Below are 23,456 nucleotides of genomic sequence, written 5' to 3'. Positions count from 1 at the left end.
CTTAAATTGTGTAGATAAGCATGCGTCTCTGTGCGTGATCATGCGGGAAGTTGTGTTTTAGATCTTAGATCCAAATATGAGGGAAAACATGAGAATGTGGGGACTGGTGGGAGATTCTCTATTAAAAACACTGTGTGGGAGCTCGGCTGAGCTTTCAGATCCTGCAGCTATGCCCGCTCTCCAGTCTGCCTGATTGTCTTCCCAGATGCATCCATTCATGCCTACCCATTGGCCACATGAGTTTGATTTCAGATTCCTCTGAAGCTGTCCCTTATCAGAGGGCAGTTTCTATGGCCAGTGAGTTCTTTCATGCTTCCCACTTGATTTCCTTGCCAAAATAATTAGTAATGAGATGGTTATATGTCAATACTATTTGCAACAGCACGCTAATATCTGATGGCAACAGTCAACATTCACCAAATGCATCAATTTAAGTCTCCAAACGATACTGTATGTGTATCATCGCCTCATTTTGAAAGAGGACAAACTTAAGATCAGAGAGGTTTAAGGATTTATCCAAGGCCACACAGATAACTCATATGAAGCAGAGATAAAAACACAGCCTGACTCCACACTGTGGTGTTAGAACATGGGTTTCTGGGACAATGGCGGTTTAGGCAGAGTCTAGATATGTAGTCCAAGCTAACCTGGAACTCACTGAGTAGCTCAGACTGATCTCAAAATTGTGATCCTCTTGTCTTAGCCTCCTGAGGGCTGGGATTAGGGGTGTGCATCACCATGCCTAGCTTTAGTGTGATCTTTAGACACCTGTTCTGCTAAGACACTTTTTTCTTCTTTCTTCTTTTTGTTGTTCTTGTTTTCCTTGTTATTGTTGTGTTTCTTCCTGCTCCTCTTCCTCCTCTCTGTCTGTCTCTCTATTCTCTGTCTCTCCATCTCTGTCTCTCTCTTTCTTTCTGTCTCTGTCTCTCTCTCTCCTTCTGTTTTGGTTATAATATCATGTAAATAACTTCCTTGATCTGATAATCTGACTTTCTAAAGTCCAGATGCATCTGACTCTGCTCCATATTGTTTTTCTTGATAAATAAACCATTTCTGGTCATGTTATCCAAGAATCCTTTACAATACTGCCCTACTTGGTTAAAATGATATCTATTCAATGCTGCTCTCTGCATCTTAAACCTAAGAGAGAAAGCTGTCAGACAGGCCACCAGAAACACATGAAATGTTCTGCTTTTAGCAACTGCCAGGCCAAGTTCTTGGTTAGCAAATGTTTCTTCTTGAAGATTGCACCATTGTTGACCTCTCTCATCTGACTGAGTGCCCTCAAAATGGAATTTGACCTTTTTAACTAAGAAAGAATAAAAACACTCTTGACCCTTAGACTGATACTATCCACAAGACCCTGATCCTAGAACAGGGAGGATTTTGTGGAACATGGTTCTGAGCCACAGCCATGCTCAGCATGCTACATCAGGACAAAGCCAGGGCATGCTGTGATGACAAAAACAAGAACATCTTCAGCTCACAGAGGGGCTACATGCACCCATCTTGGCTAGGAGTGGACATGGACCTTATAGCAATTATAGCCTTAGCCTTGCTTTGTCTTTCCCAATAATTCTTTTATAGATGAATTCTTAAATCTTCCATCAGAAGCCCCCTCCCTTCCATCTCCTCCTTAATGAGATGCCTGTGGTATGTATTCTCTCTACTTTGTTGAATCTATAACCAAACCTGGATCAACTACACAGTGGTCTGTGGCTGAAATGCATATTTAATTTTTTTTGAATTTTCTTCTCAAGGTGATGTACAGAAGGGTTACAGTTACATAAGTAAAGTAGTGAGTACATTTCTTGCTGAACTTATTACCCCCTCCCTCATTTTTCTCCCAGTTTCCTTTCCCTGCATTAATATACTTAAACATACAGTTACAAGTTCAAATATAACTGACAGATTGATACACAATATAGTTGAGAGTTGAAATTGTCCCTCCGACCCCGCAAGTTGCCTAAATGTAGATGAATATTCCAGCTTCTCTTCCTCCCTCTTGAAGGAAGGAAGGAAGGAAGGAAGGAAGGAAGGAAGGAAGGAAGGAAGGAAGGAAGGAAGGAAGGAAGGAAGGAAGGAAAGAAGGAAGGAAGGAAGGAAGGAAGGAAGGGGAAAATTGGGGATATGGGTCAGTTACTTACCTTTTCTGAACTTGAGTTCTGATGCTGTGGTGTTGATGTGAAGATTACATAAGGTCAGATTCCCAACTTGGACCTCTCAGCAGTCAATGCTTTTCTCTGATATCTTCTTTTTTTCCAACTTATTTCTTCTGAATAAGTAAGATAACTTATCCAACTACTGTATCCTAGTCATAAATCCTAACTCACCAAATCTTGAGAATTTTGAGTTTTTATAATTTTCCCAATTTATTCCATTGTCATTTTATATGCATAGTTTATTGCTATATGGAGGCCAGTGAGTGCTGACAGCAGAATTCTCTTTATCCTTCTTAATATGCATATTTAATGTGACATCTTAAAGGTAAAAGTGGAAGATAATAGGTGGTATGTGTCTTAGAGAAATGGTAGTGGCGTTGGTAGCCTTTCTTCTGTCTTAGTGCAGCATCAAATATTTAGTAGTTTTGCACCAACAGTTTTTCACTTTTTTACCATTGTATTTAAGGGTTAGCTCCATTTCTTATTTTAATTCCAAAACCAAAGTCCATGTAAATGTAGACTCAAGTAAACTTTAGACCAGGCACCAGTGACTCACACCTGTAATTCTAGTTACCTGGGAGGTTGAGATCTAAGGCTCACAATCAAAACCAGCCTGGGCAGGAAAGTCTGGGAGACTCTGATATTCAGTAAATCAGTGAAAGTTGGAAGTAGAGCTATGACACAAGAGCTAGAACTCCAGCTTTGATCAAAAAAGCTCAGGAACAGTACGTAGGCCCTGAGTTCAAGCCCCAGTACTAGTGTGCATGTGCGCGTGCACGCGCATACACACACACACACACACACACACACACAAATGGCCAGAACAGAAAGGTCTGGGAGCATGGATCAAGTGATAGAATGCCTATCTTATAAGCTGAAGGCACTCAGTTCAAACCCCAGTACACCAGGGCTGCGAAGGTGGCTCAGAGGTAGAATGCTTGCCTTGCATGCATGAGGCAAGCATGGGTTCGATTCCTCAGTACCACATAAGCAGAAAAAAGCCAGAAGTGGCACTGTGGCTCAAGTGGTTGAGTGCAGAGCTGAGGGACAACACCCAGGCCTAGAGCTCAGGCCCCACGACAGACAAAAACAAAAAACAAAACAAAAAACAAACAGTAACACCAAAAGAAAAAAGAAAAGAGATTTTAAAAATATTTGGACTTAGAATATTTGGTTTATTTATAGCCCAAGTCATGCTTTTGGGAATATTTATATAATATATGCTCTGCTATAGACCCCAGAATGAGTTAATAAAACAAATGGAAATCACTATGCATTTGAGAGTGTACTGTAATGAAGTTAAAATAATAATAAAAATAATCTGAACAAGTTCTGTGGTGCTTTTTTTCCTTTGACTTTAAGTGAAACAAAATCTACAGAACAAGAGGACCACAAAATAATGTTTTGCTAAACGGATTAAAGAATATGCCCTAAGTCTATTAGTGCTATAACACTCGATGAATGCACTCTAGTTAATAGCATCTTTTAGCAATAGATACTTTTTCAATTACAGTGATGATAAGAAATAAATAGACTGAGGGAGAGAAAAATGGCCAGAGACACGAATTGGCCTAGTTCTTTGGCAGTTTGGATTTTTATAACCAACTATCAGGAAGGAAAAAAAAGAAAAAGAATCTCACTGACAGTTTGTGGATAGAATCTTAATCTGAGTTTTCATATTTGAGACCTACTTAATCTTGTTAAGGATGTAATATTTTGTTCCAACCTCTCCTAAGAAGGTTTTGTAGGTCTTTGATTTGTTCTTAGAGTATTGAACAACTTCCTTTCCTCCTGAGTAATTTTGTGTTGTCCTGCTGTTACAGAGGCTCCATTACTGTAAGGGGCTGCTAACTAGGTGTGATGCTACAATTTCATGCAATGTAATTCCTCTGGGGGTATTTCCTTTCTGTCCTTCTCTGAGTTCCAAATGACCCCACTTTCCCCAATCTGGAGTCGTACGCAAGAGTGATTGCAAATGCTACCCTTTCGGAGTATCTTTGCAGAAATGTAGTTTTATTTCCGCTTTAAAGGATTGAACATTTTCATTCTCCCTTTTTTAAAGTGGCGCTCTGACTACTTTTGCAAAGGATGTGGTGTTCTGAGAGCAAATAAGTGCAATGGACGGGACAGACTCTAATCTTCATGGACCCTCACAAATGGAGAGGTAAAGATATGGCTAGGGAAGAGCAAGTGGGCAGGAAAATTGCCATAAATCACAGCACAATGTGATGGGGCTAGACCTGGCATCCGTTTGGTTGTGTTATAAAAAGAATAAATATGCTTCCCTTTTTAAAGGACGGTCACTCTTTCTGCTGTGAACTTCTGGGCTGGGCCTCCTCCTCCCTAGGTCTGAGTGGCACAGGTTTGGAAGTATCATTGAAAACTTTCCTCTTTCTCTGCGTTCTTGAACTTCTTCTGGCTCCTGTGGGATAGGATTTAAGACTTTACTGCTAATATTGAATGAAAGTTAGGAGACTGGGGTACATTTATAATCACTACTACCTAAGTTAAAAAAAAAAGAAAAAGAAAGGAAATAAGGAGGAAGAAAGGAAAGGAGGAAGGGAGGGGGGAAATAGTTATAAACTCAAAATTAGTGCATCTCATCTTATAGTTTGCTGTGGTCTGAAATGCTTGCAGATTTGATTGATGTGTAGATTCCAGTGGCGGGGGTGAGGGGGTGGGGGGTGGGGGGGTGGGGGGGTGGGGGCGTGGGGGGGGTGGGGGGGTCCCTAAGACCCAGGTGCCTGGGCCGGAAGTTTCCTTTTCTTACCAGATCCAGCCAATTCCCACACTTCTGATCTTTGAATATGAAGACTTGAAACTAAGAATGCAACTACCATTTAGCTTGGTATTGATACTGTTTCAAAGAAGATTGGGGTTGTTTATTTCTTAGGAATTTTGCCAGAAGCATTTGAGAAAAAGAAGGAAGGAAGGAAGGAAGGAAGGAAGGAAGGAAGGAAGGAAGGAAGGAAGGAAGGAAGGAAGGAAGGAAGGAAGGAAGGAAGGAAGGAAGGAAGGAAGGAAGGAAAAGGAGAAAGAGAGAAAAAGAAAGAGAAAAAAGAGCCCACAAAGAACATGTGTTTCTAGCTCAGTCCTGCCCCTACTCCCCACACACACACTTCACCTTCATTTCCTCCCCTTTGCTGTCATTTCCTGTCCTTTGTCTCCCACTTGCCCAGGCAGGGAACCTACAGTGTGCTGGGTCCACGTTTTCTTAAATGTGGAAGACAATATCTAACCATTTTGATTCTTATACCTCCAGTCCAGCATTTTTCTGGTTAATTGAAAACAGAATCTGTCAGACTTTTATTTAAAAAAAAATAGTTGTACTATCTTTAAGTAGTTGTCCAAAGGAGCTGACATTCAACAAAGCATCTTATGAATACAGTATGCCTGCATCAATGTCACCCTGTTGTCATTCTCGTTTTTCTTAATTTTGTAGGATAATTCATTGAGGGTTTTTTACTGCATTCCTCACCACCCCCTACTTCTTCTCTTCATTCATGGCAGCCTGGGCTGACTGCAAACCACAATTACAAGTGTGAGCCACCAGCTTTTGGCCTGGTGTGTGTAACTTTAGAAGTGCCTTTTTAGATCTAAGAAACTTTGCTTGTGTAGACACACCTTTCCAAGAACACATCCTCAGACGTAGGCCCAGCAAGCGGAACCCTGTGGAACCCTATGTGTCAGCCCACTGCAGGGCCCCTGTGGGCGCCCTGTGGATCCTGTGTCTGCCTGCGGCGGAGCCTATACCCCAGCTTCCTCCTGGCGCATCCCACCTCTATCCAGCACCACCTATAAAATCTGTGGGTATCATTGCAAGACGAAAAGGCAAGTTCATGAAGGAAGTGTGGGGGGGAGGTGAATCACAGTCCAAAATTCAATGTATATCCTACCAAATCAAGAAAAGTGAGGGAAGGGGTGGACTGGGAGGGGTGGGTGAGAATGTTGAAAGAGGTGACATCAATTAAGACGCACTGTATTCATAAACAGCCTTGTTAAATGGCCACTCCTTTGTCACTTAAAGATACTAAAATATTAAATTTTTTTTTTTTTTACAAAATAACGCAAGTTCTTGCTATGGGACTGGAAAAGTAGCTACCTTTTTCTCAGGGTCACCACCTCAGTGCATCCCAGAGGGAAACAATCTCTCATGACTGCCATCTCCCCCCTGGGATACTGTGGATCCCAGCTGGGATGGGGACACAAAGCCCACAACCCTCCTTCGCTTGGGTCAGAATCTTTAAGGAGGATGCTTACTGTCTAGGGAAAGCAGGGGCAGAAAGAGGGCACCTGGTCCTTATGCTGTCCCCATGAGAAGAGACAGCCCCAGAGCACTGTGAGGGTGTAAGGCTCTGGGTTCAAGTCCTGCTACTGGCACACACAATGAAAAAAAAAAGTTTACATAAGCCATAAAAGATGTGTCTACATTGTTTCAGCTCACTCTGGTATCTCACTCTATCAGTTTAAGAATCCTAACTCATGACACAGTCATAAACATCAATATCCATACATGCATGTGTATATACACCTATGCGCACAGGCCAAAGCCTGGAGCCTTGTAAGGGTGAGAGAACTCTTGATCCTGTAAGGACAGCCTTAGGGGAGGGCTGCCCTACCCCAACGCCATCCATCTGGCAGCAGTGTGACAGGGAATTTTGTGAAAGTATGTTTGATGATTCTCTTTCCATCTCTCTCCAAGAAGAAGTATTTACAGAAATTGAAACCTTTATTGGCTAGGATATCACAGAAGTCCAGCTCTGCTTTTATTAGATGGATGTGAAAATAAATGATAAAAAAAAACAATTGTTGGAGGAAGACTGAAGGGAGATTCAGTAAATTTTGAAGGAAAAGAAAAGGCTTCCAAATCTCTGCAACACAACTGAAACTAAATCCATATGTACAGCAGAAATATGTTTTTCTTTTTAGTATCTTTAAATAGTTGTACAAAGGAGTTGCCATTTAACAAAGCAGTTTATGAATATAATATGGATGGATCAATGTCACCCCTTTCAACATTCTCACTCATCCCTCCCCTACCCATCCCTTCCTTCACTCCTTAATTTTGTAGGGTATACATTGGCTTATTGACTGCATTCTTCCCTTCTTCTCTTTTTCACTCATCTACCCCTTTCCCCTTGGCCCCACTTCACCCCTTTTGAGTACCCACTTCCTGGTGTTGACCTTAGCTGAACTTTGATTTTGCTTTTTAAGGAATTACACTGTTTGAGATCTCCCTTGAATCTACCACAAGAAATATTGTTGTTAAATACTTTTTGGTAAATAATAAAAATGTCTTTAAACAAACAAGTCCATGGAAGGGATATGTAGGGTTCCTTTTACGCTGTATCTAATCATCCTAAATTCCTCCTCTAAGTTGTCATGTGTACATGAAGACTTAAAGCAAAGATCAGTGCTTGGAATCACTGGACATCTAGACTTCTCTCTCAAAAAAGGTTGGGCTTTTCTTCACCAAAAGCCTAAGAGTTCCCTGCCAGAATGAAAGAATCCATTTTCCACATGGCTATTATCAAAGATTCTCTGTTCTCTGTGAATGAAGTTGCAAATACCTGACACTGTAATTGGCAAAAACACATAAACCCTCATATGAATTAATAAATATTTAGTTTTGTGAAGGCAAAGTCAGAATCAGACTTCTTGCTTTGGAGCATCAAATTCCATCAAGAGTCTGTATCATGTTCTATACATGAGCACTTGCGTGTCCAGTGTCATAAAGAAATCCTGACTGGTAATAAAGAGAGGCAAACAGTGGCAGAGACTCTGAAAAGACTTATAGACACCTTCACTCTTTTCTTGGCATTTAGTAATCTTGGAGAAATTGAAAGGAAAGGAAGTTTAATTTAAAGGGGCCTTCTGCCCGTCTTTGCTGGGGTTCGCCTGCCCAACATGAAATAATAATGCATTCAACTGTCCATCTTATAATAAGTAACCTTTGTATCACCCCCATCATTGGTGAAAACCACAAACAGGTATGAAATACCAGGAAGAGCCGAGAGATCCCTGTGACCTTCGTGTGATTATGTTTGTGCTAATGTAAAGAGGAGAGATTCTGCACTCAGACATCTGAAGAACTCGAGTCATTAAAAATGAATTGATCGTTAGCACGGGAATCTTGTGCACTGTGCTGTACAGAAAGGGATGTCCGACACATGGGAGAATATCCCGGATGAGCAAATCAGATTTGCAATTGTGTTCTCTTCTTCCTCTGTTCCATTACCAGGTGCTCTTGCAATGGTAGAGCTTAAAGCTTCTGAGTCTACCTTCTTAATATTAAATATCTTGTGTGTGCTTCTTAAAGTGACATTTTTGAAAACAGACTGTTTTACTCCTAGAGTAACCAATCAGTGCTGAGCCTGGCTTGCCTTTATTCATACAAACCTGTTCTTCCAACAAGGTGGGGGGGGGGGAGAATAAAAGAATTTGCAAAACAAAAATGAATTTGCTCTGAGGAACACAATGAGTTTCAGCAGTGATGATCTTTTAGAACTGAGCTTGACTGAATTAAAGCAGGTGGAGTGCGGGTAGTTCTGACTTAATGCGAAGTGTTGGGCTGTGGCCCTTCTTAGCTATGCTGTCCCCTTCTCATCCACACAGAGCAGTGAGGGTCTTCAGGCAGCTCTGTGAATTTCAGATGGGCCAACATGAAGGAAAGATGGTGTTGAAGGAAAAGGTCCTCTGATAAGCAGTCTCTATACTTTTCTCATTTGCGGGGGTTGGGTGGGAGTTGAGGGGAGAGTCCTGGGGCTTGAATTCAGAGCCTGGGTACTGTCCCGGAGCTTTTTTGCTCAAGGCTAGCACGCTGCCACTTGCTTTTTGGTGATTAATTGGAGATAAATATCTCACGGACTTTTCTGCCCAAGCTGGCTTTGAAAGGAGATCCTTAGATCTCAGCTTCCTGAATAGTGGCATGATCCACTAGCACCCTGCTCAAGCAGGCATTTTAACCATTAAAAGTTAGCATTCGCCATCATATATACCATCCCAGCTCAGCCTTTCAATGTGTACACCACTTATGATCCATTCTTTCCCCTAAGTGTTGCTTCTCTATATTTAGGAAGAATTAATACCTATGGCATTGCAATTCTAAGTTCTACATTATTATTTAAAACCAGTTTGGGCACTCCTTGAATTACCTTGGAGCAAATATGAACTATAAAACACAAATATTTGAGAGGCTCTTCCCCTTGCTAAACTGGGAGTAAATCAGGTTTACCATGGGAGAATGCTCACACGTACAGAGCCTGTGGGAAGGCCATGAGGTCATGCCAGCTGAAGACCTCTGTAATTCATGTGATTCTATTTTTTCAAAGAAAGAGACACGAAGCTGAGTGTGAGTGGTTTATGCCTGTAATCCTTGCTACTCAGGAGGCTGAGATTATGAGTATTGTGGTTAGAAGCCAGCCCAGGCAAGAAAGTCTATGAGTCTCTTATTTCTAATTACCTACCAAAACATCAGAAATGGAGCTGTGGCTTGAGTGGTAGAGTACTAGCCTTTAGCACAGAAGCTCAGAGACAATCCCCAGGCCCTGAGTTCTGTCACCAAATGACAGAAATGAATCTGCAGCACAACCCCAAAACTTTGAGATCTTACAGTTGAAGGATGTATTAAGGAAGGCAATGGAAGGTAGGAGAGGAGACTAAACAGTAAATGGTGAATAAAGGTGACCAGTGCACATTATATTCAAGCATGCAAAGGTCTTAATAAAACAAGGTGTTTGGTACCATTAACATATGCTAATAAATCCAAGTTTTGTTTTCCCAATTGTGCCCATTGATATAGATCTAACCTCAGATTTTCTGCTAATCTTTATAGAGCAAAATGTTGCTTCAAATCTCTGAAACCTTTAGAAGACGTCATTTATTTATTCTGACCACAGGGCTCCCTTCTGGCTCTGAGAAGCCCCTGTTGGAGATCTGCCTTCCAGCAGACAGATTAGCTGATGGTCCTACAAGGTTAAGTGTGATACATGTGTTTGGGGAAAATTGAGATGTGCATTTAGAAGAAACATTGCTTTTTGATCCAGGCAGGAGAGCATACATAATCTCCTCCAGAGGCTGTGAAAGACTTCATTTTACACACAAAATTGGGTAGAATTGCCCCGGACTGCATTGAATATGGTTTTTGAGAAATAGCTAGCCCCAGAACATGCTGCTAAACACCAGTTAAGGCCTCCGAGCAACAAAGAATAAATGTAAGCAAATGTGATCTGTGCACACTTGCAAAGAACAAATGTACACCCTTGTTGACAGAGTCTCTATATGGAACCAATCCTAAACACTACAGAGTCAAAGAGGGACAGACATTCTTGAAATAGGAGACTGAGGGGACTGGCATAATATTGACATTTGTAAAAATTAAGATAGATACAAACTGTTTAAAAATGCTTTCCAGCAGGAACTGGATTATGGGCTCACTCTTGTAATCCTAGCTACTCAGGAGGCTGAAATCTAAGGATCATTGTTTGAAGCCAGCCCAGGAAGTTAAGTACAAGAGATTTTAATCTCCAATTAACTCACAAATACCCAGAAGTAGAGATATGGCTCAACTGGAAGAAGTGCCAGCCCCTTGAAGTAAGAGTGCAAGGCTCTGAGTTCAAGCCCCAGTAGCAGTGCGCGCGCGCGCGCGCGCGCACACACACACACACACACACACATACACACACACACACACACACACACAAATGCACTATTAAAGCAAGGGATTTCCCATTTTTCTCTGTTGTAAAATTTTCTTTTCACGGTCTAGTGTAAAAAAGTATATGTCTGACAACATGAGAAAAACAGTCATTTAAAATGAAAATAAATTCTGCATTTTTAGCCATTTTTAAATTAGCCTAACCTGAAGATTTGACCCAAAGCATCATTTGGGGATTCCATAAGCTTTTTAAAGTACAGAAAATTCTGCTGAGAATTTTAAGATAAAATAAGACTTCTATTTATAAGATGATTTCTTTGTTGCTTTGTATGCCCCTCCCCTATGGTATAACCCCTGTTTTCACTGTAATTGATGTTGGTATACTTTGTGGAGGGGAAGGGAAAACACAAATTGTTTAAATAGGGATACAGGTGGACCCATTGCAACAATGAGATGTACAAGACGTTATGTCGAAAAACAAACTTTACAACTGTGGTGGTGGCCAGAAGGGGGGTGGAGATGGGAAGGGATGGTAAGAGAAAACAAAGGAGGAGGCAACAATGCTTGATAAGAAATGTACTCATTACATTGCCCATGTAACTGTAACCCCTCTGTACAGTATTTTCAGACACACACAAAAAGACTAAGTAGAAACTGTGAGAATTACACAGCATAAGGCCTTCCCTAACAAAATATTCTGCTTTACAAGTGTAATAGCTAAATCACGTATAAAAAGTCTGAGAATGGTCTTCTGCATATTATATGGAAATGGCTGGCATCTTTTGATGGGTCGTCATACCCTTGTTATTAAATGACAGCAATCATTAAAATGCCAAACATATTTTGACAGAATTCACTTTATAAAATGTCAGCAAGTCTATGTTTTTATTAGTTTGCTCCAAATCAATTTAGAAATTTCAATAGAATGCTTGTAAGTATTCCCCAAGCAATGTCCATTCCTGACTTTCTGCACACACAAAAATATTACAAATTAATCAGATTTCCAGATTTCTGCATAATGGCTTTCCACATTTATTGCTTAATCCTATTATGAAATGCTGTTTTGATTGACACATCACAATGGAGATAGAAGTCAATTGAATAATATGTAGCAGTCAATTTTATTTGTAGCTTAATGTGGTGAAGTATTTTTTGCACATTTCCATTATTTATAAGCCTGTCCCTTTGGAGACTCTATAGAAGAATTTGTTTTAAATGAGCCAATAATACCTTCTTTAAAATTTATAAGTGTGACAGAATCATATCTATTTTTTCCCCTCTGTTCATCCATAGCATGCCAGCAAACAGGGTTTGAATTGTCTTCCATTTGCTAGTTATAGGACAAACATCAGGAAAGAGGGATCTTGTTAAAACCTTGCTTGGAAGGGGTTCACACTTACCCATGAGAAAACTCCAAAAAAACAAAAGGCTACCAGCAAGGCAACCTATAAAACTGGCTGCTGGTTTTGTTTCCTTCTTTATGCAAATATTTGTTTCCAAATTATTGTTTTTTTTACTTTAAATTGTTTATTGTTATTATAAAGATGTTGTACAGCAGGGGTACCTTTTCATAAGTCAGGTGACAAGTACATTTCTTTTAGGACAATGTCACCCCTTCCCTTGCTCTCTCTCAGGTTTTCCGTCCTGTCCCTGCCCACAAGTTATATAGTTCATTTTCAGATAAAGTCTACTGAGTACCATTGCTGCATTGGTTGCTTTTGTCCCTCCATTTCTGTTCCTTCCTTGCCCCTCCTCAAAGACAGAAAAAACAAACAATAAAGAAAAAAAGAACAAACCTCTTGTTTCCATTTTCCTAGAACTCATTTCAATAAACAGTATTTTACATGATCAGAGGCACAGAAGCTTTGCACCTTTGTGTTCCTCCATTAAGATTGTCCTCTTTTAGTCTCACTGTGTGTGAATGCCTAGAGTCCTGTCTAATTGATCATGTCCTGGTGTATTTAATTTAATTTATTTATTTATTTTGTCGGTCGTGGGGCTTGAACTCTGGGCCTGGGCACTGTCCCTCAGCTCTTCAGCTCAAGCCAAGCGCTCTACCACTTGAGCTACAGCGCCACTTCCTCCTGGTGTATTTTAGATCTAGCTTCCATATATGAGAGAAAACATGCACTGTTTGTCTCTCTGAGCTTGGCTTACCTCACTCTTAGCGTGATTTGTTCTATGTCCACCTGTTCCCCTCTTCTGATAAATTCTTAACCTCTCTGGTCTGTCATGAAAGAAAACACATGAACACACGCTGGGACCATTAGGAATCTACCATTCTGATGGAATGGCCCTTTTCCTTTTGGGGGGTATAGACATCATCCTTGACTAGGACATCAGTTGTGTTCAATGCCCAGCAAAATGGCCCTCTGTGGAATAATGTGGGTCTTCCCTCTTTTTGGTAGCCCCAAGCAACTTCTTTTGCGAGATCTGTATTCCTTTTAGGATGTGGGATAAAGTGGGAAAATGCTTTATTTCTTAGGAAAGGGAATTCCAAAGCCTCAGAATCTGAAATCTGAATGAAAGAGGATGGGGAGCACAGAGGAAAAGGGAACAGCGATATTTGGGGATAATGTGGGTAGCCTTGGTCACGTCTGAGATCTTACTTCCCTTCGCTTGGTGCCGACAGCCCAGTTCTGTTGTCTGTGCATCAAGGATGCTGTTTCTCCCATGTAGGATGCACTGTTGGGGACTGAGCCTCGAGGTACCACCTAATCCAAGCCTATTACTGCAGCTGGTGCCGTGTTTTACCCACTGCCCTTGGGTCCCACCCCTGATCGCTTTGGCCATCCTGAATCCTCTTTGCATCACTCATGCAGGTGATGAATGACCTGAGCACCAGCGCGCTTAACAAGCCATTGTCATGTCTGTGCCTTGTGCTCCGATGACTTTGTGACATCGCAGGCCACGGGGTCATCTACACTTCCCAGGCTGGACCTTTTACTAATGGAATACTTGCCTTTTGAATTCCAGGGGCTAGAGGAAGCGCACCGCTCTCGGACCCAGGCACTCCTGACCACCACCAGACAGGCCAGACACACCCTCCATTTCCTGTTGGGTCACAGGTTAGTAAGCTCTCATCTGCTTTTCACCACAATTGCATTTAGTAGGACTTAACCATCTAAATCACCAAATAAATAATCATGAGTTAAATCTAATTAACTCCAGCAGAGCTATGATAGTGATAAATTTGTATAAGGGAAGCTATAGGGCTACATTATTTATTAAGTACCATGGAGAAAATATGTGTTTGCAAAACTCTTCCCTCTTCTCAAAGGAAGAATTGGTTTTAATCATTTGGAAACATTCTCTCTCTCTCTCTCTCTCTCTCTCTCTCTCTCTCTCTCTCTCTCTCTCTCTCTCTCTCTCTCTCTCTCTGTTTCCCTGTTTCCTCCCCCCCCCCTTAAAACCTACTCTTTCTGTGCTAATGTCTACCAGTCAGTTTTCTCAAAAGTAAAACTTTAATGACTGGAGTGCAGAGAAAATTAAGTTATTTCAACCTTACTATAGGCTTTTTTTGAAATACAAGATGTGATTTAATATAAAAAAGTTAATGCAATTTTAATGCAAGTTCAGCTTATTGGGTTTGACAATACTGTACATCACACATAGCTCTTGCATTAATAAAGAAATACATTCATTATTTTTTAAAGTCCAATATTTTTTGCAGCCTGGTGTGGGTTATATGGAGATGTAGAACACAATTATAAATAGCTGGGCTTATTTATTTATTTATTTATTTATTTATTTATTTATTTATTTTTGCCTCTGTTGTCCAATACGAAGCATTTAGTTTATCTTGCTTTTGTGGGAACCGGTATTTGGGTCTTTCTATCCCTGCTTGCCATCAATGGTCTTCTGAGACAGCTCTGTGCAGGTGCCTAGCAGAAGTCCATCTTGGTATTCTTATCTCTATCACCACCCGGTGTCCCTGAAAGTGTCAGATCCCATCACCCATCCCCATGCCCAGGCTGCTCTGTGTCTGTGGGCATGAAGCCAAGGAGACATCTATCAGGAAGCCAAGTTGGGCAGACTTGTTCATCAATGTCTTCTTGTGTTGTGTGCACTTGTGCCTGCACATATGCTCTGAGGGTCTCTCCAGAGGCGACACAGGGAACAGCAGGTGGCCAAAGAGTGGCTTCAGCCTTTCCCACTCCTCCCTTATCTTCAAATGGAACACCCCGCCCCTCCTAGTCTTCTCCTTGTATTAGAGAAAGGTGTAAAGCGAGTCTAGAGTGTCCCTCCTGGACTTGGACTGGACCTCTACACACAGGAAATGCACTGCTAGTCTCACTGTACTTCGTTGAAGGATGGTCACACTGTTAGCATCGTGGCTGGCTACTATATACCGAGCTTTGTACTGCGCCCACATTTAGTTATGTTTTCCTTTACAACATCACTGGACAAGGAAGCTGGACCCTCCCTAGAAGAGAGGCTTGCATAGGAAAGTTGGCCTGGGATCAAGTTTCACATGGCAGCAACCACAGCACTGCAATCGACGTCCTAGACAATGGGCTGGACTCTAAGGTCAAATGTCCCTGGTGGTCATCTATTGCAGTCAGAGAGGTGCTTCTTGTGCTACTCTGGCGCCGGCCCTCCCCAAGCACCAGATGTGGGGTTTCGACCAATGACTACTAGATTAACTGTGCACATAAACAAACATTTTGTTGTTGTTGTTTTATTTTTTATGGGCTTATGTCAGTTATGGGGGGGCATGGAGATTTCATCCTTAGGTCTTCACAGGTGTACACCATCTTCCATTCCATTTCCCGCCTGTACCGCACTCCCTGCCCCCTTCCCAGTAAGAAACAACATCCCTAATAAGTTCTTTTGTTCCTTTTCCATAGGAAACAAATGACTGTATAATATCCTTTTAATTGGGCAGGGAACCTTAGAGTGATAGCAAAAGAAAAACATTTTATCTTAAAAATCTGAAATTCTTATTTTTACATTCCATTTTAGATCTTGTACAGAGATCCTTTGTGCCATTTAATAATTGTCCATTTACTTAAATATCCAGTTTCTTTTCATATATTTAAATATGTATAGTATTTTATATTAAGTTATATGTGCGCACATCATATAATATGTATATGTATATAATATATAATATAATACATAATATATAGTATAATATATATACATATATGCATGCATATATGTATATAATATGTATTTATAATATTGCATGTAAATATATTATATTTTATACATGTAAAATATAAATATCAAAATATAATGTGTTATATTTATATATAAAATTTTAAGTATATTATATAAATATATGTACAAATATATGTGCCATGTACATATGTAAATATATTTATATTATATATGTATAATATAATATTTACATATATTCTTTTATTTATACATATAACACATTATAAAATATGTGCATATATTTTATTTATATAACATATAATGGACTTATATAATGTGCATTTATATTATATATTACATTTTAATATATGTGTAATTTTTTATATCACACACATTTTCTATTTTTCTGAAGTGTCCCAATGATCCACTTTTGTAACCCTGTAGCAGACCAATTAGATTGGTACTATAGCAAACTATTTTTCTATCACTTACATATTTTAAAATATAGTGCATATTTCCATGCATTTATCTATTTTTCTGTTAAATTCTGTCTTCAAGTTCTACCCTAGAAGTGCATTCTGAGTCAAAGAGGGATGGATATATTTGCAGCTCTCATTCCTATTTTCAAGTTGCGTTCCTGAAGGATTAGTGTCATCCAGCCCCAGGTCTGCATCACAGTGCCACTGTAGACTTATCAGCATCAAAAAGAAAAAATCAAAAAAAAAAACCTTTTACCTTATTTTTGTTAATTCAAGAGCTGAAAATAGTATTTCATTGCTGCTTTTGAACCCCCAAATCCCATCCATTTCAATGAATTCTTTCTGAACCAATAGATAACAAATCATGTAACAGCTTCAAATACATGTGTTATAATCAAATGAAAATTTATTGAGATTGTAATGTACAAGAGTAAGGTACATGTGTGCATACGTGCATGTGTGTGTGTGTGTGTGTGTGTGTGTGTGTGTGTGTGTGTGTGTGTGTGTGCCAGTACTGGGGCTTGAACTTAGGGCTTCATGCTGGCTGGCACTCTGCCACTTGAGCCATAGATCCACTTTAAGCTTTCTGCTGGTTAATTGGACAAAAGAGTCTCACAGACTTCTCTACATGGGCTAGATTTGAACTGTGATCCTCAGAGCTCACCCTCCTTAGTAGCAACTACTACAAGCATGAGTAATCTTAGCTACAGTGCCCAACTACAAGATACTACTTTTAAAAGTATTTGAACTCCCCAAACCAGGTAAAATTTTCCAATGAGATATAATTTCAAAATATTTTTCACACTAGATAAATCACTTTTTCTGGGATAGAACATTTCTCTGTTACTTATGGAACTTTCTGATCCTGCTAAGGTGGGGGTGGGGAAGAAGTGTTGAAAGCCCATGTCTTGTTCACTGTAAACTGAGCAGGAATTCTCTTGTTTTCTTGTAGCCGCTTCTGACGGCACAGCAGTTAGCCTCTGCTGTGGCCGGCGTGATGCCAGGAGGCCCACCAGCCCTCAATCAGCCCATCCTCATCCCCTTCAACATGGCTGGACAGCTAGGGGGTCAGCAAGGCCTGGTCCTCACCCTGCCCACAGCGAATCTCACCAACATCCAAGGGCTGGTAGCAGCAGCTGCAGCTGGAGGCATCATGACTTTGCCATTGCAAAATCTACAAGGTAACTCATTGTGTCCATGTGCTGGGTGGTACTGTACCCATTCATTGGCCAGGGTTCTTAGGAGTGGATAAGAAAACTGCCTTGAATAATGGATGTGGTTTAGAGAACTTCCACCCTAGAGCAGAAAGGCTTGCAGAAGAACTTCTCTGTGAATCCTGAGCTTGCTTAAGCCATAGGCTTTGTCCACTCTTATTTCCTCATGTGAATACAGAAGTCATTTGGGTCTTCTGGAAGCACTTAGGACTAATCATTGAAAGATACATCAAGCATGTAACTGTAAACTTCCTATGCTGGCATTTGAAGACATGAGTTATAATCTCACAAGTTCTTCCATTGAACCATGCACTGAGAAAATTTAGTTGTGGCCTCTTTGTGGGGGATTTTTGTTAAAGGACCTCAAATATAAGGTATTATATGGGACAAATCCTTTCATGATTATTGCCAAGTAGATTTTAGGTTTTCATTATACAACAGATGTATTATTGTGCATTATTTTTGTAATGAGAAAAAATACTTGTATAGTGAACTTTCTGTGTTAGGCATATAACAAGACTATTTTTACTCAGGAAGGATAATCCTCTTGAGATTATGAGGGTTTTGACTGTTTCTTAAAATATTTTGTAACATTGGCTGATGGACTGGATTTTCAAAAGACTGTTAGAGGAGAATTATGGTAGAAAATTATGGTAGAAGACAATAGAATGCTTTACAACTCTGCAAGAGTGTTTATTTGTATCAATGTTAATAATTTTTATTTTTGCAGTTCAGCTAGGTAAGTCATCAGAATAACAATCTAAGAGACTTCGTTAGTTGGTCAAATGTCAGGGCTCTGTATAATTTATTAAGAGCATTAGTCCGCATACTCAAAAATGGACCAGGTAAGAAATGGTGAACTCTGGACCTCTTTCCACCCATTGTTGCCACTTCTTGACTCTCATTTTAATGTTTAAAATAAAGTCTCTCTCAATTGTGCCAAGAAACCTGCCATTCATAAATCATGTATGTTCAGGATACACTAATGCACAAACTTTGCTTGTTTCGAATTTGAGTGCCTTGGAAATCAGGAACTCAAGATGAAGCAAATAACACAGGAATACACAAGGTGAAAGCAACGGCTACAAAGTGTAGGGAAAGGCTTTTTAATGTAGGTGGATGATGAAATCTTAATGAAGAAGTGGGCATTAACAAAAAGCAGCCTTCCATTTGGAACATTTGTGCTTATGGGAATATTGAATATGATAAATAAACATAAGCACTCAAGGCTCCTTGGTCATGAATTAATCCAGCTTGTTTAAAATGGACACTAGAGTCAGGGTCCAAAATAGAAGTCTTTGATATCTTTGTTATGTATGGTTGCATATTGTTCAGGAACTTGGTGTCTATTACTTTAAGAGTTCAAGGTGGACCTCTTCATTCAAGAGTTTTCTTTTGCCAGGGCATGGTGGTACATACTTGTAATCCCAGCACTTGGGATGTAGAAGCAGGAGAACGACAAGTTTGAGGTCAGCCTGGGCTATGCAGTGAGATCCTATCTCAATAACAAACCAAAACAAACGAAAAAAGTTTGTTTTTTACATTTGTTTTGGGTTTTCTTGTTAACATCTAATTTATGGGGTAGTTTATGATTTGGAAATTGGTTCTTCTTGGCTCCTTGACTTTCAGAAAATGAATCCCAGGGCTGTGACCTGAGTAAGTAGAGGCAACCAAAACCTTAGGTCTGTTTATCTCTTTATCTTTCTGACTCAACTTTCCGTTAGCCTCCTTTTCTGAAGTGTTAGAGTTGATGGCCATGCTCTTGCTGACTGCACAGGTATGAGCATTTCCCACATTGTCTACATCTTTGAACTTTCAGTGATGTGGAAGGGAGTCAGTGATGTCATCAGAATAAAACACATCCCAGCTGCAAATAACCAGGGTATGGAAACTATAACCTGTGCTAATTGACATCGAATCCTCTCCCAATGCCTTTCTCTTTATTAACCTATCAGAGTCAGGATAAAAGAGATTTCCATCTTTCCATTTCTTTGAAATTTTCTCTTCACTTCAGATCATCCCTCATCATTTCTTCACCACTCAGATTTCACTAGTCTAAGAAATTAACCATTATGGTTGGCTGAAAAGAGAGATTTCCCAGAGCACAAAATGGTCAGAATTAATATTTGGAAACTCACAAACAAACTAAATTTCTCAAATGCCTTGAGAAATCCAGAGACAACAGGAAGTGTCCAACATGCCCAAAGCCATTGTCCACCACTTGAAGTATAATACCAGCTGCCATCTTGTGATCTAGCAGCCAACTCCAGGCTAATTCCATCACCTTCAGGTGACCTGTTGCTGTCTGTAATGATCTGTGTGTCTGCAGCTGTTCAGTTTCTAAGGATATAGCGCAGGTACTGAGGGGATAGTGGGTGGATGGCAGGCAGGAAAATTATCTGAGTGTTCTTGGCCTGATTTGAGGCTGAGCCAGTCTAAGATGTCTCCAAGTTATCTTCTCTCTTAGGGATAGCAATCATACAAATGGGCTCTTGGTGCCTCAGCAGAAATCCTTACACACATTTATATGGTCAGAAAATGGGACAGAGGGACCTTCTCCCACAGCCTCCTATTTTCCCACTCTCCCCCAACTACTCTATCCACAATAAACACATTATTTCTCACTGCAACCCCAGGCCAAGGCTTTCAGAGTCTTAAGATGGCTGGTAAGCCTGATCGTCTCTAATCGGCACCTGCCTTCCCTAGTGATTTTATTAAACAAATTTTATTGGTGGAGTTTGAGAGGGAGAGATTGAAGTGTAATACACACAGCCTGATTGTATTTTCTTTTTTTTTTTTTTTTGCAGTTTTTCTTCTTTTTTTTTATTGTGAAAATACTGTACAGAGGGGTTACAATTACATGGGCAAGATAATGAGTACATTTCTTATCAAGCATTGTAGCCTCCTCCTTTGTTTCCCCTTCCCATCCCTTCCCATACTCCCCCCCCACCAAACTCGCCCCCTCCTCACCAAAGTTGTAAAGTTCGTTTTTTGACATAACGACTCATACATCTCATTGTTGCAATGGGTCCACCTGTATCCCTATTTAAACGATTTGTTTTTTCCCTTCCCCTCCACAAATTATACCAACATCAAATACAGTGAAAGCAGGGGTTATACCATGGGGGAGGGACATACAAAGCAACAAAGAAATAATCTTATAAATATGTTAGAAACAATCGCATGAAAGAAAAAAACATTTGAATACATATCTTAGGGTTCATTTCCCTAACATCAACTTATCTGACCTTTTCTGCTTGACTCAGACATATACTAGATGTTGCAAATAAGGGAAACCAGGGAGTTGGGAAGGTGATTCAGTGGTAGAGCACTTGCCTTGCATGCCTGAGGCCCTGGGTTCGATTCCTCAGCACCACATAAGCAAAAAGAAAAAAAAAGCTGGAAGTGGCGCTGTGGCTCAAGTGGTAGAACGCTAGCCTTGAGCTGAAGAGCTGAGAGACAGCGCCCAGGTCCAGAGGTCAGGCTCCACGACCGGACCCAAAATAAATAAATAAAATAAGGGAAACCATAGGACTTATGTTTCTTTGGGCCTGGCTTATGTGCCTGTGTGCCATGCTTACTCCAAGAGAGTTCTTTCTTTTCTCGTTGTGAAGTGTGAAGCTCTGATTCATCAAACTATCTTGACCAATGGGAAAGGTCTCTGGTCATTCTCTAGCCTTCGCATTTAGCTGGCCAATCAGAACATTCTTCTATCTCAAATGCTACAGATTTACTAAGAAAAAAAGTGGTTTCCATATGTTTTGTGTGTGTGTGTGTGTGTGTGTGTGTGTGTGTGTGTACACACGCACAGGTACTGGTACTGGGCTTGAACTCAGGGCTTCTCAATCTCAGCTATTTTGCACAAGGCTGTTGCTGTACCACTTGAGTCACATCTCCTTTGTTAGTTTTTGCTGATTAATTGGAGATAAGAGTCTCATGGACTTTCCTGCCTGGGCTGGCATTGAACTGTGATCCTCAGATCTCATACTCCTGGATAGCGAAGATTACAGGTGTGAGCCATCAGCACCCAGCAGCATCAGTTTCTTAATAAGTTAGAATACAGGGATAAGTTTTTAAAATATTTTCCTCCTTACTAAAGTGATTTCTTTACATCCTCTTCTAAAGAACATAGTCTGGCTCTCAGAGTTTGGAGACTATGATTCACACGTGTATTTAAATAAGCACTCTTACCTTGAACCTGCATAAAGAGCAGCTCTCCCCTACCCCCAATCAGAAGAAGTTATACTCCAGTCTCCTCTACACTGCCAGCATCTACCTCATATCCACCTCACATCAACTGCCAGGAAATACAGAATCTTGGGCTCTCCATACTCCCACTGAAATCTGCCATTTCTCCTGGTGATTTAAGAAATAAGCATCTAGGGCTGGGAAGGTGGCTCAGTGGTAGAGTACTTGCCTTGCATGCCGGAGGCCCTGAGTTCGATTCCTCAGCATCATATAAGCAAAAAGAAAAAAGCCGGAAGTGGTGCTGTAGCTCAAGTGGTAGAGCGCTAGCCTTGAGCTGAAGAGCTGAGGGACAGCGCCCAGGCCCAGAGTTCAGGCCCCATGACTGGACCCAAAAAAAAAGAAATAAGGATCTAGGAAGATTTTTTTTCCAAAATCATTTGAAAAGTCATTCCCTTCCCTTTTACTGGTTAGCTTGAAAGAAAAACTGCTAAAACTACAATGTGCAGCTGATCTAGAGGAAAAATAAAATGAATTAATAGTTGATCTAGCAGAGGAAAATTCTTTTTAAGGAACTCAAACAAATGTGTCAGGTCTTTTGCTTTTCTTAAACTTAGGCAGAAAATGTGAATGTAGGCATAGGTGACCTGGACATAAGATGTAGCCACAAAGAGGTGTGAATTCCAGAAGGTTCTCATGGCACAGGCCAGAATGACCCACTAATCATTGCAGGCAACATAAATGGGGACTATAAATGTGCTCTGTAGCTGATTTATACCAAAGTGTGAACATTCCAGTTAAGTCAAACACAACATTTAAATTAATGACCAAAAATACATTAGAGCTTACTGCCTAACCTGAACATGGAAAAGCAATTAGGTTCAAGGCATGTTTAAAATTTTTTTGAGGGAAGGAATGACATTGTCCAAAAAGAAATACACTTTTTACCTGACTTATGTAACTGTAACCCCTCTGTACAACATTTTAAAATAACAATTTAAAAAAAATTTTCAAGTGGCGCTGTAGTTCAAATGGTAGAGCGCTCACCTTGAGCTGAAGAGCTCAGGGGACGGTGCCCAGGCCCAGAGTTCAAGCACCACAACTGACAAAAAAATAATTATCTTTTGTTGTCATTGTATTTGATTTTGGTACTCTGTATCTTGTATATACCTTTACCTAATTTGGGGAGGGGAAGGCGAATAACAAAATGCTGAAACAAGGACATAGGATGACCCACTGCAACAATGATACTCACAAGTCACTATGATGGAAATGATCTTTACAACTTTGGGGGAGAGGAGGGGGAAGGAAGGGATAGTAGGGGAAAAAAGGAGGAGGTAACAAGAAATGTACTTATTACCTCACTCATGTAACTGTAACCCCTTTGTACAGTATCTTTACAATAAAATAAAAATTTAAAAATCAAAGCCTAGAATGCATTTCCTGCCCGTAGCTATAGCAGAAAACTCACCCTGTTTTCCTTTGCTTCCTTAGTCCATTTTGAGCCACTATTATAGAATACCTTATGGTAGGTGTTTTATAGAGAAAAAGGTTTGCTTAGATCATGATTTTGAAATTCAGAGTTTGAGATTGGGTGGCCTCTTAGGTTTGGCTTCTGGTGAAGGTCTCTGGCTACCTTACACATGAAGAAGCA

At 40.3% G+C, this 23,456-nt stretch overlaps 1 protein-coding gene across 2 annotated transcripts in view; it reads left to right on the top strand.

Moving 5' to 3' along the window:
* Pou6f2 (POU class 6 homeobox 2) overlaps positions 1 to 23,456 on the top strand; it is a 400,415-nt gene that overhangs the window by 157,492 nt on the left and 219,467 nt on the right. For both annotated transcript variants that reach the window (XM_069998484.1, XM_069998492.1), the window contains exons 3-4: positions 13,795 to 13,886; positions 17,356 to 17,584. In XM_069998484.1, coding sequence (XP_069854585.1) covers positions 13,795 to 13,886; positions 17,356 to 17,584 — 321 coding nt within the window. The remainder of the gene's footprint in view (positions 1 to 13,794; positions 13,887 to 17,355; positions 17,585 to 23,456) is intronic.

Source organism: Dipodomys merriami, unplaced genomic scaffold, assembly GCF_024711535.1.
Source record: "Dipodomys merriami isolate MVZ:Mamm:240054 unplaced genomic scaffold, mDipMer1.0.p SCAF_104, whole genome shotgun sequence".
NCBI classification, from domain to species: Eukaryota; Metazoa; Chordata; class Mammalia; order Rodentia; family Heteromyidae; genus Dipodomys; species Dipodomys merriami.
Note: the sequence above shows the minus strand (reverse complement) of the source record. Positions and strands in the feature narration are given on the sequence as shown.